Raw genomic sequence first — 13,369 nt, forward strand, 5'->3', positions numbered from 1 at the left:
TGTTTTAGAAACCACATACATATATATGCATGCCTGCTTGGAAGTCATGCAACTTCACTAACATGAGGACGTGTCAAAAACAACACAGAGAGACAAAACTGAGCTTTGTAATCACTGGTATCATGTGTTATAGGTAAATTATCTATATCACAAGATAGGCCAAAGTGTGGCCCGTTAGCTAACTGTGAATTTAAAGAAGCTTCAGAGAAACCTTATTAATTGAATTACAGACACAAGGAACTAATAAATGTTGCATGGGGCCAGGCATTATTGTCCCAGAGAAGCCTGAGTTAATTATTAACACTAGGTGTGCAGTTACAGCTTCCAAAGTGCTAGGTGTATGGTACTTCAGGCACTTCAGTGTTGCACTGAGAGGATGAATTACAGCTCTCAGAGGTTATTGCTATGAATAGCATTTAAGTGGATTGCTCACATTTTTCAGTAACAGTTCAGGAAGGTTTCAGTCTCTGAGATCTAAAAACTCATTAAAAAGGAAATGTCATATTAATATTGATCACCCAGGATTTCTCCAAGTCTTAAAAAGATTGGTTAAAAACTGACTGCCAAACAATAGTTGTCAAGCAAAGCTCACTTGAAAATCAGTTCAGCAGTAATAATCAACAAATTATAGTGTTATTTAGTACCCAGCTGTCCTCCAGGACATCCAGGCTAGCCTCCAGGACTGCCAGTACATCCACACTAAGAGACATGAAATACTGATTCATTGGAGTACAAAGAACACATCTAAAAATGGGAAACTTCCCCAACCCACACATGCATGTCATGTATCTTTTGGTTTTGTATGCTTATAAAATATTCTGTTTCCGATTCATCTGTCTGGATGGGTAATCTAAGTCCTGTAATAAAATAAACGATGCTAAAAAAATACTGAAAAATCACCATATTATATTCTGTCCCTGGTAGATGGAGAAGAGACTTTTCTGCTCTGTTGTTCTTAGAAAAAAACAAAAAGTGGTCATGGCTTTTTTTAGGGTCTGTATTTAATTGGATGTCTTTTAAAAAGCCTAAGAAGCTTGACATTTGACTGCCTTTTTTTTGGTTGGGGGTGGGAAGGGCAGGGGTATTGTCATTTCATTTCTTTTGATAGTCCACAAACTTGCTTGTGGTACAGCTTGAAAGCACATTTCTGGATTCTTGTGCTCAGTTCTCTGATTATATGGTACCATAACAGGCTTTGCTGGTGGATGTAAACTACATAGCTGTTAATAGCTTTTGCTATTTTTATAGCACAAAACTTTGATTATAAGTGTTATGTGCACTAACAAGGAACAAATGGGGACAAATCTTCATCTCCCATAGAAAAGGCACAGCATACTCACAAACCATGGAAACCAGTGGAAGGAAAAAAAAGGAAAAAAAAAAAAGAAAATTCTTCTGAAGGAAAATATTTGTCTTGGAAACGAAAAAAAGTCTAAACTCCAGCCACACACATGCTCTCAAGAGCATGGACGCATATGTCCCCAGCCCACAGCCTAACAAGTCTATCGCTTAGGGCCTGGGAGAGTGGCGATGCTATTTCCCATAAAACACCTTTTCATTCCTCTCCTTGGCTTCTTCTTCACTTTTTTCACATCTCCAGACTGTAAAGATCTGATCATGATGTCTCAAGGAGAGGCTAGAGTCTGACAGTGCTGGTACAGCTTAACTTCAAATCGCAGAGAGACCATGCAGCAGAGTAGTATCCTCAGTGATGGTTCTTCAGAGAATGGGGGCTGTTTGAAATGCATCTTTCTAGACACAGGGGTGTAAATTAGAAATTAGAGCTGATCTAATTTACCAGTGCATCTCTATGAAAAATGCCATTTCAGCAATGAGTAATTCAGCCAGGTTTTGACAGAAGTTATTTTCTACAAAGCAATGAGTTCTGCATCTGTTTTCTAAAGTTATTGTTCATTCATGTATTTTCAGAATAAAAAAATTAAGGAAGATGGACTATTTCACAAAGTAGTCACTTGACCTAAGTAGAAATCACTTTCCTATCCCATAATTTCATGTTATGGAAAAATTGGTTTTGAATCATCGAAGTGAGGGGATTGTTCAGTCTTGAAAATGCTTAAACAAAATGTTTCAACAATTTAAAATTTATTGTCACTTTAAAAAAAAAATAGTCAAAATTAAATCTTTCCCCAAAAATAGTTTGTTCTGATAAATTAACACTTCTTTAAAAAAAATAGTATTTAGAATGAAAAGTCTTAATTATCCCTAATATTCACTTTTCAGAGTAATATGAAAAAAGTAAATTTTTTTGGTCTTATTTTGTCATGAATATGTAACAAAACCTTGAGCATTCCTAGGGAATATCTTTTTTTCATTCTTGGAAAAAAATTGATGCTAATACAGAACAAACATGGAAGTTGGGTTTGGTTCACACTAAAGAACATTCCTCTTAATGCTGAGAAGAAATCTCCAATGAAGTCTCTCTCTATTGTAGAAGCTGGAAGACAAAGAATAAGGAAATTTCTTCTTCCGTCTCTAAGAAGATAGTCTTGTTTCCTTTCCCACACATCCCATAATACCCTCAAACCTTCACTGAAGAAGAAGCAGATGACAGAGAAAATAACTGTTGACCAAAAGTTTCAGCAGCAAGAGATGGTATTATAAGAGTATTCAAAAGTCACATTATTCATTTACAAGTTCAAGGCACTTAAAGACTTTGTGTGTCCATTTTCCACATGTGTAATGGCAATCTGTAAGACTAATGATTCTGGTATAAATCTTAAGTAACTTGGCAAAATACAAAACAAATATATAGATAACCTAAAATGTGCTAATATAGGTACTTCTGTATTATTATGACTACCATTGTAATACATCACCTAGATAGCACTTATTTTAAGCAGCGTAATAACACCAGGTCTTCCATTGCAACTCAGGTGAACTTAGGCTCCAAAAAGCCAATTAAAAAACCAGGACTCCAGAAAACTTAGTCTATGAGTGTATTTTGGTATGTAAATGATTTTGTTTGATTTTTTCAAAGGTACTGAGTGCTTCCAAATTCCATCATTTTCACCTAAAATGCAAAACGCAAATTTAAAAAACCTAATTCTCAGCACACACATTTAAGAATGTGACTAAATATTAGGTTTTACCTTTTTTTATTATTATTGTTCCAGCTGTTTGCTGGATTTACGTGTTTTGTCTGCTGAGATATGCATGATTCTGTACAGAATTGTGACAACTTGAATGGGATTGCCTGGAATAAAAGGTGACTATTTTTGAAAACTTTTTTGACAGAGAAACACAGCAATAAAAGTAATTCTTCATTTATTAAAATTAGATTTAAAATAAATAAGCTAATATGGAAAAAACTGTCATTTGCTTTTGGCATACACATTTTTCTAGGGCAAATAAGCTGGTAATATGCTTCCAAGTCTACTTCAGAGAGGGCTGTAGCAAAGCAGAGCTGAAAAAAAAGTCACAAACTGCCAAAAGAGCACATTGACGCATGTTTTTTACTAAAATAAACCTCTTGATGTTGGCAAATAAAATTGAGTGCATGTTTAGTGTCCCAGTCTAGATTTCATAAACATGAGAATATAGTTGATAAACTAATGGACATTTAGGTGGAATTGCTGTCCATCCTGAATGTACAAGACCATTTCACCCTAAATATTAAGAAAGAAATTGTTAAAATAAAAAGACATGTAACAAGGGTGGGATTTTGAAAACTCATTATTGGCTTAAATGAGAAAGCCCTCCTCAGAGAATAAAATAAGTGCAGTAATTTAACATTCACTGAGGATAACTAGAAGCTGTCATGTAATTACAAACATTTCCTAGTAACACAGATTTTTTTTAAGCCAGAAAGGATTGATATTCCCACTCCCTCTGACCCGTAAAAGATGACACAGGCTGCAGATGTTCATTGAGGGTCTCCTCATTCAAACCCACAACTAGTGGCTGAGCTAAAACGTATCATGTGAAAAATTACATATCTGATTTAGAGGTTTCTCTCTGTAGTTAATCAACATTTCCCAGCACTGCAAACATATTTTTCAGTTAGTCTTCAAACATGTCTTTTTTACAGTGTCATATAAGCAGACTGAGAGAACAAGCTGATGTTGATGACAGAATCATAGAATGATTTGGGTTCGAAGGGATCTTTAAAGGTCATCTAGTCCAACCTCCTCGCAATGAGCAGGGACATCTTTAACTAGAGCAGGTTGCTCAGAGCTCCATCCAATCTGACCTTGCACGTTTCCAGGGATGGGGCATCCACAGCTGCTCTGGGCAACCTGTTCCAGTGTTTTGCCATGTTCATTGTAACAAATGTCTTCCTTATATCTAGTCTGATTCTACTTTCTTGAAGAGCTGGCATTTTGCTTTCCTAAAATTCAGGCTACTGACAGTATTTTTTGCCTGTCCCCTATCCCTCAGGACTACAAACTCTAACAGTGCATGATCACTGTAGCCCAGGCTGCCTCTAGTCGTCATGTTTCTGATTGACCTACAGTATCACGTCCCCTCTGGTAGGGCTGCCTATTACCGCACCTAAAAAGTTAACCATTCAATGCACTCCAGGAGTCTCCTGGATTGCCTGCAGCTCTCTCTGCTACTTTTCCAGTAGATGTCAGTCCCCCAGCAGCATGGGAGTCTGCAACCATGATGCCTCCTGTGGCTGGAGTAAGGAGGCTTTTGATTGGGAAGTCTGCAGAAAGCCTGGCCACAAAGTTCTATTTGTTTTCTTGGTCTCTAATTCTTACCCATAAGCTTTCAACAGGCTCATGGCTATTCTTCAGAGACAGCTCTTCACAATCTATCCATTTCTTGACATAAAGGCAACCCTTCCACGCCTTTGTCCTCTCCTGTCTCTTCTGAACAGCTTGTAGCCACCAATAGCAGGGACCTTCAGTCCCAGGATTCATCCCACTAAGTTTCAGTAATGGCAGCTAGGTCATAACTCTGTAGCAGCACAGTGGCTTCCAGCTCCTGTTTGTGGCCCATGCTGCATGCATTGGGATAGAGGCACTTCAGCTGGGCTGTCAGTCATGTCATCTTTTTAGAGGAGCTTACCTGTAATTCCTTTGAGGTATTTCCCTGGTGCTTTCCTGTTGACTCCTATTACTTCAGAAGCCCTTGGCTCCTCTTTGTAAGACTTAAATGTGCTCCAGTGTACCCAGCAGGTCACAGAGCAACAGGCTGAGGGACCTCACCAGCACCCCATCCCTCAAACCTTGGTGTATCATCCCGTGACTTGTCATGGATGAGACTGGTGTTATCCCCTTCCTCCTTCAAGTGTAGTTTAAAGCTCTGTCAATCAGTACTGCTAGTTCATGAGCAAAGACCCTCTTCCCCCTTTGAAAGAGAATTCCATACAACACCCACAGGCCTGGTGCCATGTAGACCATCCTGTTACTGAAAAATCCAAAATTCTGTCAGTGACACCAGCCATGGAGCCATGTATTAAAAGACCAGCTCTATCTGTTTCTTCCAGTATGACTGCCCACAACCAGGGGGAATAGAAGAAAAAATTACCGCTACTCCAACTTTGCTTACGATCCACTCCAAGGCCTGAAGTTTATTTTGATTGTCCTTGGACTACATGTGGCAGCTTCATTGCCACCCACATAGAAAAGCAATAACGGTAAATAATCTGAGGGCTGTACCAGATCTGGAAGTTTCCCATCAACTAGGATTTGCTAGGAATGCTGGGATAGAAGAATGGCTATAAAAATAGAAGTTCTGTTCATAGTAAGAATACAATAATTTTAACTTTATTTACATGAAGATCCTTCAGTTATAGGCTATGCAAAATAGAATAATCACTAGATTATCTAATCTGCTCTTCTATTTTTTCTGAAATTTCCCTCACCTTCACAATGCTTCCACTTTACATCTCCTAGGTACTTTGCTGTCTTTTACACCCTTCCATGTTACCACTTTCACAACATACCTTCCATTTCCTCTTTGCAACTGTATCCTTCGCAAAATGACCTTACCTTCTAGAAGGAAAAGATCTGTAGATCTTCCGCGCCATATTTCATATGCTCTCTCCTACCATTAGTCTGTGTTTTCTATCTATCAAAAACTGTCTGCAGGAGAGAGCATCTTTTCTGTATTAGAGGTTTCTAATAAAGCAAGGCCATGTATTTTGTTCGTATTTGGGCAGTACTGCAGTGTTGAGTTCTTCAAAACAGAGGAGTGTAACAGTTTTGGCAAAAGAATAAAGTTATCTGTATTTAACCAATTTCCAGTGCTTGGTGGAAATTTAACTGTAAATGAAATTTCATTAATTTTTAGCCTTAGTGAAAATGTAGTGATAGGTTTGCTAGGGCAAAATACAATTTTATATGTGGCACACCTAAAAATGCATGAAAACAAGAGCTCAATTTCCAATCAGTTTGCTTTTTCATAAGTGTCCTGGTTTCAGCTGGGATAGTTAGTTTTGTTCTTAGTAGCTGGTGCAGTTGTGTTTTGGATTTGGTGTGAGAACAATGTTGATAGGACACTGATGGTTTTAGTTGTTGCTGGGTGATGTTTATACTAAGTTGAGGACTCTGGTTTCTTGGGCCCTGCCAGCAAGAGCACTAGAGGGGCACAGGACATTGGGAGGGGACACAGCCAGGACAGGTGACCCAAACTGGCCAAAGGGATATTCCATACCGTGGGACAGCATGCTGAGTATATCAACTGGGGGAAGAAGACAGAAGGGAAGATATCCTGCATTATAGTGTTTGTCTTCCTGGGTAACCATTACACATGATGGAGCCCGGCTTTCCTGGGGATGGCTGAACACCTGCCTGCAGATGGGAAATGGTGAATGAATTCCTTGCTTTGCTTTGCTTGCATGTGCATCTTTTGGTTTACTATTAAGTTGTCTTACCTCAACCCTCAAGTTTTACATTCTTTTCTGATTCTTCTTCCCACCCCTCTGGGTAAGGGGGGAGTGAGCAAGTGGCTGTGTGGTGCTTGGTTGCCAGCCGCGGTTAAACCACAACAATAAGTTAAAAAAAAAAAAACAAAAAAAACAGTTTTCTTTCCAAAAGGTTAGAATAGAAAGATAAATCCTCTTTTCCCACCCAAGTAATCTTCAGATATTTCTGAAATTACATCATCTTTCTTGAATGAGATATTAAACTTATCAACAGCAGAATTTACTATCATTAGCATAGCTGAAGAAAACGAAAGATTCTGTAAGGGGATGTAATGCAAACTTAAAAAAGAAAATTAATTGAGTTTTTTGTATTTGATTTCAGGTCTACAGAGACAAGAAAGCATTGATCTGCAATGCCATTTACTCCACTTTCTGTTAAAGCATATCCTGCGAAAGAGAGATTTAGAGTTAGTTTGGAGTTAATTGTGTCAGTTGGTCTAGAAATAAAGCAAAGGTTCAGAAAAATAGTGCAAAGTGCAAAGCAGCAAAGCAGATATTCATTATGGAAATCAAACCCTACTTCAGAACAGACAGCTTCTTTTTCATCTTCCATGGTTTGTTTCGTAGTGTGGCAATTAGTTTCTTTTTTTCTTCTACCTCTTCTTTCAGCTTGGCCAATTCCTCCTCTGTAATTGGCTCCTCCTCAGAGTCGGAATCAGAGCTTCAAACAAAAACAGGAATAAAAACCATCACCAAAACTCAGAACAGACAGATTTCACTGAAGCACAGAGTGTTAATTTTTCTTAACTTTGAGACCTAGATAAATGCCTTTGCTATTGCACAGAAAGAAGGATACAGCTCACCTAGACTTGTTATTAATTTTAGTATGAAAGGCAAAGCCTGCACACAAAGTGCAGAGCCACAGCTCTGCCAGCACTACACCCAGAGCATCCCATGGAGAGTGAACAGCACTCCTGGGGAAGTGCCTAACCACCACTGATTTTTCCTGCGCAAGTAACCAGCCTCCTAAATGTCCAACCCAAACTCACAACAGGCAAATGACACCATAACTGCAGCCATAAAAACGAACTTGTTCACCCTGATTCAGTGCACTACAGGAGAAAGAAGAGACACCACAGTCACAGCAAAGACAAATTTAAATACCAGATCACAGTCTGTACACTGGTCGAGGCAGTAATATTTCAGAGATGGGAAAGATTCAAAGCCATATTGCAGCAAGGCCATGACACAAACCCATAACACTCAGATTAAGCAGATGCAATAGTAATGGCATCTCCAGATATATTGTGTTTGCAGTTTGAACTTCTTATCCATGCACTGGTTTGTAGTATCTTTGGAAAGCAATGCTGACTAAGGCAATGTCCACTTTCCTAAAACCTGCATAGATATCCTTTTCTGTGAGCAATGTTACATCTCTTATAATGGCATATAGCAAGTCATTAGCAACATGCCAGCAAACAGGAAAATTATAAAAGATAATTCATTAGACTGACTTCTTGCCCTAAAAAGCTGACAGTGACAACTACCACTAAGTGAGCTCTTAGTTAAAGCAGTTTGATGTGTTTCTGTTTGTTTGTTGTGTTTTCTTTTGCCTCTTTTTTCTGTTTTGAATGTTTGATAATGTACTGCTGGGGATTTTTAAATAGTTTTCTAGTTTACCTTGGGAACAGTTCATTCAGACTTTATCAAGCAATCAGTTTCCAGACTGATTTGCTTATAATTCACCTTTCTGAGAGTTTGATATTCAAAATCTGTTGTCAGAGATAAACGATTTATTACCTAAGTCACCTAATTGTATAATTTCTATCCTCTGGATAACCGAGGACTTATAAACATTTTCTTCTACCAAGACAGATAAAACAGCTATAGTTAAAGATTTGTGTGATATAAAGGTTGAAGGATTTGTTTGTGTTACATAAAGGACAAAAGGGTTTATCAGCAAGAATATTTATGAAAAGTTGCAAAACTAACACAATAAAAGCAAAATTATTTTTGCAACACAGCAAAATAAAAATTTCTCATTGGTCATCTATCTTTAGTTTTCATGAAATATAAAACATTTTAGCAAAAGCTACAGGGGATCAGTTTAAAAATTTCAGACACACTGGACTAAGCGTCTTTCCTAAGCAAAGGAAAGAAAGAGGCTCTCATAGTTATTAGATGCCCTGCTATTAAAGACTCAAATGCTATTTATTCAAAAGACGGTCATGTTAGAAGGTTGAACCCATCAGCCATAAAATTTCAGACTTATCACTTTATATGTGATAAAAACCTGTGCCACAGAAAATAAAAATCTACAGAAAGACTGCGACTGACCATCAGACATCTTCATTGTTAGTCCAGTACTGTGACAAGCAAAGGAAAGAACTATATAAAAACTTAAGTCAAATGGTTGAAGGCCAAATTTCTGCATATAACTTTGAGGCATTATAATGCAGAGAGTCATGTCTTTGAGAAGAACAGAAGGATTAAAGGAGACAGCTTTAAATCCATAGTTGTTACAATCGGCTGCTTTGCATCTTACAAAGCAGACAGCAACATGCCCAATATTGAGGATTTCCTTTGACAGAAGATTGTTGGGTTATGCAAAATTGAAATATAGCATTTTACGAGACTACAGTGAGAGTGGTGGGAAATATGAGTGGCAGGTGCTAACACAGCGAGCTGCTTTGGAAACTGAGCAGAACACAAGAGGTAAAACAGGGATAATATTGGTTATTGTGCCTGTTGCCCATTACTGTTTTATTTGCCTTTGCAAACACATCCATTTTTCACTTTCTTTTGGAACAACAAAAATAATAAAAATTCCAAAAGCATCTTTGGGAAATCATTATTTTCAAGAGTATTTACACTATATGGTCAAACTTTAAGCAGTTACAGCAGATTTTCCATTAGTGGAGTAGTTGAACACTATGAGATTCAAGCCAGGAAATCAGAATTCTGTCTTCTGCAACCAAAAGTCTTAGCCGTTCATGAAAGATTGTGATTCATACATTTAAAGGCCAGAAGGGTTCACTGTGACCTTTAGGCTAACACAGAGCATAAAGCATCCCTAAGTATTTTCACATCAAGCTCCCATCTTCCTTGGCTCCAATTCAATGCACACAATGCATCTTTTCCTAAGTCAGTAGAGTTCTTGAAAACAATGGCACTTCCTTAAATCACACACATAATGAACTTGCTCATACTGTTCATCTGTGTTTTGGTTTTACACCCATATTGTGCATCTGTGTTTTGGGTTTAGTTTCATCTCCTCTTTATGGATGTAATCTACTTCTTTCATTATTTCTGTAAAAGCCATTTCATAGAGGTAAAAATAAAGATGAAAATTATTTCTTGGAGCCTGGATGTTTTCAGGGAAAAGACTGGTAGAACTTTAAGAGTCTAGAGTGACAAATGAATAAATTTCACTACATATCTTCCTAGTTTTTCATGAAAATTCTATTGTGTACTGATAATCCCCATAACATCCCCTGGCAATTAGTGTTTTTCAGCAATATTCCCGCTAGAAAAAAGATGCGGTGATTGTACTGGTTTAATCTTGCATGTACATTTGGATTTCAGCATAAGCTTTATACTCTTTAGTAAACCTAAAAAAAATCAGTTTATTTGCTCACATATAGAGCTATACAGTAAAAACAGAAACTACACAGGCTAGGCAGAATAGAATATTCCTTCTCTGAGGATTTAGATCTAGTGACTGCATACAGTTTCTATCTAAGACCAATCAATTACAATTAGACAAGCCAGTAAAGAATAAAATAGCATTTCAACCTCAGAATATCAAAGATCTTCACAGTGAGACTATAAGAAGCATTTTATCATTAATATTTTTGGGACAATGATTATGAAAAGTGTAGAGCAGGCCCCCCTCCTCATTAACAGGTAACAGTCACCCACATCAAAAACTAATACCATCTAAGAGCAGAAGATTTAAAACTCACCCAGAAATAACATCTTTCACAATGGAATTACCCTGTGAAACTTACTACTACAGATTAGTAGAGATCAAAATAATCAGGTAAAAAAAATGAACACAGAGTTCATCTAGGATTCCTTTATGTCCTTTATGTAGAATAATAAGGCCTAAAGAGGTTTTCCTGATTTAGATGAAAAGTAGCAGGGAGGAAGAGGATAATAACAGATTCTACTGACTTGTACTGTGCCCTAGCTAAAAAGGGTAATGTTTCTAGGGCCTAGCAAAATCCATGACAGCAGCAAACACAGTATTACCTCCCTGTGGAATAACATCACATTTAATTTTTCTTCCTTTTTGTTTTGGCTTTTTTGTTTGTTTGTTTGTTTCTTTCTCAGCTTCTTGTTTCACTCTTGTCATGCTTTTTCATGCTGAAATGTCTTGGCAATTGAAACACTACATCAGCAAGATGTACATTTAAACAGTATGTATCATTTGTTGTGATAAGTCCTCATGGACTTGCTGGACAGGCTATATTTCTATGCTGTCACCCTTCTCTTCTGTCCTGAAGGTCTGCAAATCCTTTATCTGAATCACAGCTGAACTGATCACCAGCCTATTTTCCTTTGATCTGAGATTACTTCGGGTTTTTTTAAAAAAAAGCTTTTAAAATATTCTTACATTTATTATTCTGCAATCTTATAGCTGGTCCCCTAAAAGTCTGAAAATATAATGTTCTTCAGGTATCTTCCCGAACATCCTGGTTTTCCTCAAATGTTATGTATGCTTACTGCTTCAAAAATAAAGGCCTGCTCCAGGTACCAATCTCTAATTATTTAATTTAAACATATGTATTTTAATGTTAAGAACTTTGGAAGACAATAAAATAAAAAACACTGTGCCCTTATTCAATGTTATATTTTCACTGGGTAGGTTTTTTTTAATTAACGCTTAGTAAATGTTTATGTTGGAAGACAACAATAAGCAAAGGAACATGGTTTGACACATTCAGGACTGTTGTTATTATTAGCACAGGAAATTGCAGAGGGATATCATTGGCACCACAGTGAAGAGCCAGGACAAAGAAAGATTTTAGGCATTCTTGTAGGGAAGGGGAATGAAGAAGTACATTGAAATGAGATCATAGACAGACAGCATGCAACAGCATGTCTCACTGTGTTTTTTTCTTCCTTTTGACTCCAACTGTGTTCTCCAGTGATGCCTTCTGGAACACAAACGGCTGTAGCAAGCACTGAATGGAGGAAGGGGAATCTCTGTCTCCCTCCACTGATACAAGCATGCCTAGCTCCATTTGCTCTACTATACACCATTCCCAGGGGTTGTTTCTTTTCAATAGCATGAGAAGGGACAGGAAAAGATTGCCAGGATAGCAGAAAAATACAAAATAATTTTCTGAAGTGCTCCATGTTAGTGGGGTCATCCAAAGCCAGGTTACATTAAATGCTGTGGAAAAGTCAATGGCAATATTTCAGAGGGAATCAGTAGGAGACAGGCTGGAAGATCCCATCTCAGACGTTGATTCTGGGCTCTTGAAATTTTTAGTGCTGATCTTTTACAAAAAAGCTGGCTGAAACCTGTCTGGGAAACAAGAACTTGATCTTGAGAAAAGTGTAAAGATTTTAGTTCTGCAGCACTGGAAATAAAACTAGACCTTTGGACAGTTAGCTTGGGATTGGGGGGAGTGTAGTTTTGGGGAAAGAGCAGGAGAGATCCCACCTGTTATCACCTCTCTTTGCCACTTTCTCCCCTTCCCTGTCACTTTCACTCCCTTTCTCCAGAGAGTGGCTCATAAACTTAATAAACTTAGTGCATTTAACCACAATAAGGGTGACCCTGGCTAGAGTTTCCCATTCTGCCTGACCAGATTTGACCCAATCCTCAGGGTATCAGCAATCCTAGAAGGGTCTGGCTGGTCATTTCCTGAGGTCCCACCCTGGAACTGCAAACAAACCCCTGACTTAGTTCCACTGAGGCTTTGTGGAAAGTTTCCATTTCACTGAGCCAGCATGTCCTTATTGCAGAAACAATAAAAATCTGTCCAGTTCTAACCAGGCTGTAAGTTAGTAAAGGAGTCATACTGGCTCTTGGTATTTCACAGCCATAAATGAAAGCAGGTTTTATAAAAGATATTTGGGGTTGTATTGAAAAATAAGAAAATTATTGAATTACCCAGATCCTGATTTCTTTTTGTCTTTTTTCTTCTTGTTGGCTTTCTCTTTTTTCCCTTTCTTATCAGTCTTTTTGTCCTGTTTCTTCTCATTTTTGCCTTTCCCACTTTTACCTCCTTTTTCATCTTCTACTTCTTCATCATCTTCCTTGGATTTCTGATTTGTCTTGTTCTTCCTGGTTTTCATAGGGTCCACATCAAAATCACTGCCCTCATTTCCAGCTCCTCGTCCCCGTCCTCTACGATTTCTGTGCCTACGATGCCCAGCTCTCCCTGTTTCATCTTCATCATCCTCATTCTCCTCACCACCACGCCTGGCTCTGCCTCTGGCATGTCCCCTTCTTGTTCTTGATGTTGCTCTTTTCCCCCCTGTGGTATATGTGGTGGGAAAAAAAAACACAAAAAAAAC

The 13,369-nt window shown here is 38.0% G+C and overlaps 1 protein-coding gene across 1 annotated transcript in view; it reads right to left on the reverse strand.

Annotated features, from left to right (window-relative positions):
* The window catches only part of TMC1 (transmembrane channel like 1), a 79,257-nt gene that overhangs the window by 46,301 nt on the left and 19,587 nt on the right, over positions 1-13,369 (reverse strand). Inside the window, exons 2-3 of the mRNA XM_080373371.1 lie at positions 12,963-13,329; positions 7,416-7,556 (exon numbers count right to left, since the gene is read on the reverse strand). Of these exons, the coding sequence (XP_080229497.1) occupies positions 7,416-7,556; positions 12,963-13,329 (508 nt within the window). The remainder of the gene's footprint in view (positions 1-7,415; positions 7,557-12,962; positions 13,330-13,369) is intronic.

This window comes from Falco punctatus (genome assembly GCF_963210335.1).
Source record: "Falco punctatus genome assembly, chromosome: Z".
Lineage (NCBI taxonomy): Eukaryota > Metazoa > Chordata > Aves > Falconiformes > Falconidae > Falco > Falco punctatus.